This window comes from Hipposideros armiger, unplaced genomic scaffold, assembly GCF_001890085.2.
Source record: "Hipposideros armiger isolate ML-2016 unplaced genomic scaffold, ASM189008v1 scaffold_1438, whole genome shotgun sequence".
Taxonomy (NCBI): Eukaryota; Metazoa; Chordata; class Mammalia; order Chiroptera; family Hipposideridae; genus Hipposideros; species Hipposideros armiger.
In genome coordinates, this window is record NW_017732788.1 from 12,526 (window position 1) to 14,827 (window position 2,302).

General features: G+C 37.6%; 1 protein-coding gene across 1 annotated transcript in view; it reads left to right on the forward strand.

The window, feature by feature from the left end:
• MAK (male germ cell associated kinase) overlaps window positions 1-2,302 on the forward strand; it is a gene marked incomplete at its 5' end in the record, with an annotated part of 53,114 nt that continues 50,812 nt past the window's right edge. Inside the window, one exon of the mRNA XM_019633914.1 lies at window positions 1-104. Coding sequence (XP_019489459.1) covers window positions 1-104 — 104 coding nt within the window. The remainder of the gene's footprint in view (window positions 105-2,302) is intronic.

A 2,302-nucleotide genomic window follows, 5' to 3' on the forward strand; every position in this document is an offset into this window, starting at 1 on the left:
CATGCCAACGTGATTAAACTGAAAGAAGTTATCAGAGAAAATGACCATCTTTATTTTATATTTGAATATATGAAAGAAAACCTCTATCAATTAATGAAAGACAGGTATGTCTGTATTTTATGAAAATTGTATTTTTCTCCTATTATCTCTTTCATGAGTTCCTTGGATCCTTTTAATATGTCACACTTTATAACATACAGATTTCTCTCTCTAAAAGGTGGATTTAAATTAATTAGTTGTTATCTTTATCAAAGGGTAATATCTAACATTGAAGAATTAGCTACAACATAGCCACCGTTTTTCTGCTGTAATCTCTTAAAAGTCAAGATAAACTTTCATATAAACATGCATACTATCTATATTTTTTAAACAAAAATCTATCTGTAATTTAATACTTAATTATTACTTTATTGCTTTATTAAGCTGGCCTTGGGCAAAACTGAGAAAATTATTTTCATTGCTCTCCCAAGAACCTTATGAAAGGTTAATGAAGATTGAGGAAGGAATGAAGTAGCTTTCAAAAAAGGATCTAATAAACTCATCCATTAGAATGCTTAAATGAATGGTAAAACTTAATGTGTTACCCATCCCAAGGACATTCTTACTGTAATTTTTAAATCTATGAACAGAATCTAAAGCAGCAGAGCTTCCATCATCTGCCATGAGCTTGGGGAGGATAATATTTTGGTGGTAGCTATTGATTACAAATGGGAGATTAATGTCCGGAAGTGTGCATGCTTTTAAAGTCAGAGTTGTTCAACAAAAGATCCCAAAAACTTTAGAAATAAATTTCCCAATGGAATGATGTTGATTTCTCTCGTATTTCCTTCATACACACACATACACACTCAAGGCCTGAGAATGGTGAGTGAATTTTTCTTCATTCATATTTTCCTTCTTTCAAAAAATACTTATTAAATGCCTGTGATATTCCAGGCCGATATCATTATAACAGTAATAGCAGTTGAAAGTAAAGATTTCTACCTCTCAAATCAGTGTTTATTTTTCTACAGTTCTTTCTAGCCCTTGTNATGGGGGAATATTGGATCCTATGGGAGCATGAAGAAATGATGCTGGAGAAATATCTTGGAAGGCTTCCCACAGAAACATGAGATCTCAAGAATGAGAAAAAATTATCAAGAAAAAGAGGGGAGAGGAAAGAATGCTCTAGATCAGAGGTCGGCAAACTGCGGCTCGCAAGCCCTATGAGGCTCTTTGGGTACGTTCCATCTCAAAAGTTTGCCAACCCCTGGAAGAGCCAATCCTGTTCCTCACAACAATTTAAAATTTATTCGAGAGCCATAAATATGTTTTTACATAATCACCGTTATGTGAATACTATCCTTTAAAAATTTTATAAGTAAAACTATGATAGTTTTATTTTCATTTTCAATTTTACTTCAGAGCCACAGTTTGAGAGCCACAGTTTGCTGACCCCAGGTGGCTCTTCCATCTCAAAAGTTTGCCGACCCCTGACCTAGGGCAATAGGCACATATACGAAGGTGTGGAGGCAGGAGAGATTGTGAAGGCTTGCCTGGGGCTGAGTAACTGAAAGAAGTATCGGTGGCTGGAGTGTATACTGTGAGTGGGGTAGAAAAGGAACATAAGGCTAAAGGGTGAAGTCATAAAGCCAGATTAAGGAATTTGTACTCTTGAGGACTAGAAGGTGATGAAGAGTTTTAAGCAGGAGAATTAATGTGATCAAATGTTGTCTTAGAACAGTCTCTTTTGCAAAAGAGTGGAGACTTGATGAAAGAGGTCAAGACTAGACACAAGGTGACCAGGTAGGAGATTGGTCAGCCATCTTGGTGAGAGGTGGTGGTGGCCTGATCTAGGAAGATAGCATTGGGTATGGCCATAAGTGGAAGCATTCAGGGGACATTTAAGAAGCAGACTCTGTAGGAACTGGTGACTGGGCAGGGGGAGAAGGAGTGAAAAATAAGGAAGAGCCCAGGCTAACTTCTGGGCTTCTGGCTTAAATGGGTGCCATTCGCCATGACAGAAGGAAGCAAAATCACAGGCTTAGGAGTAAAGCTGATTTAAGTTTTGGGCATAATGACTTTGAGATGCCCATAGGCAATTGAATATTTGCATTTGAAGCTCAAAAACAGAAGTCTAGGCTGGTGATTTGGGAATTGTTAATCTATAGATGGCAATTGAAGCTACAGAGAATGAGAAGAAATGAGGTCTTTATATAGAGCATTAAGAAACCCCATCGTTTAAAAAGATGGGCCCTGGAATAGGGTCTTACAGAGAAGACTGAGGAGGAGGCACCGGAGAAGTAGGGAGAAAACCACGACC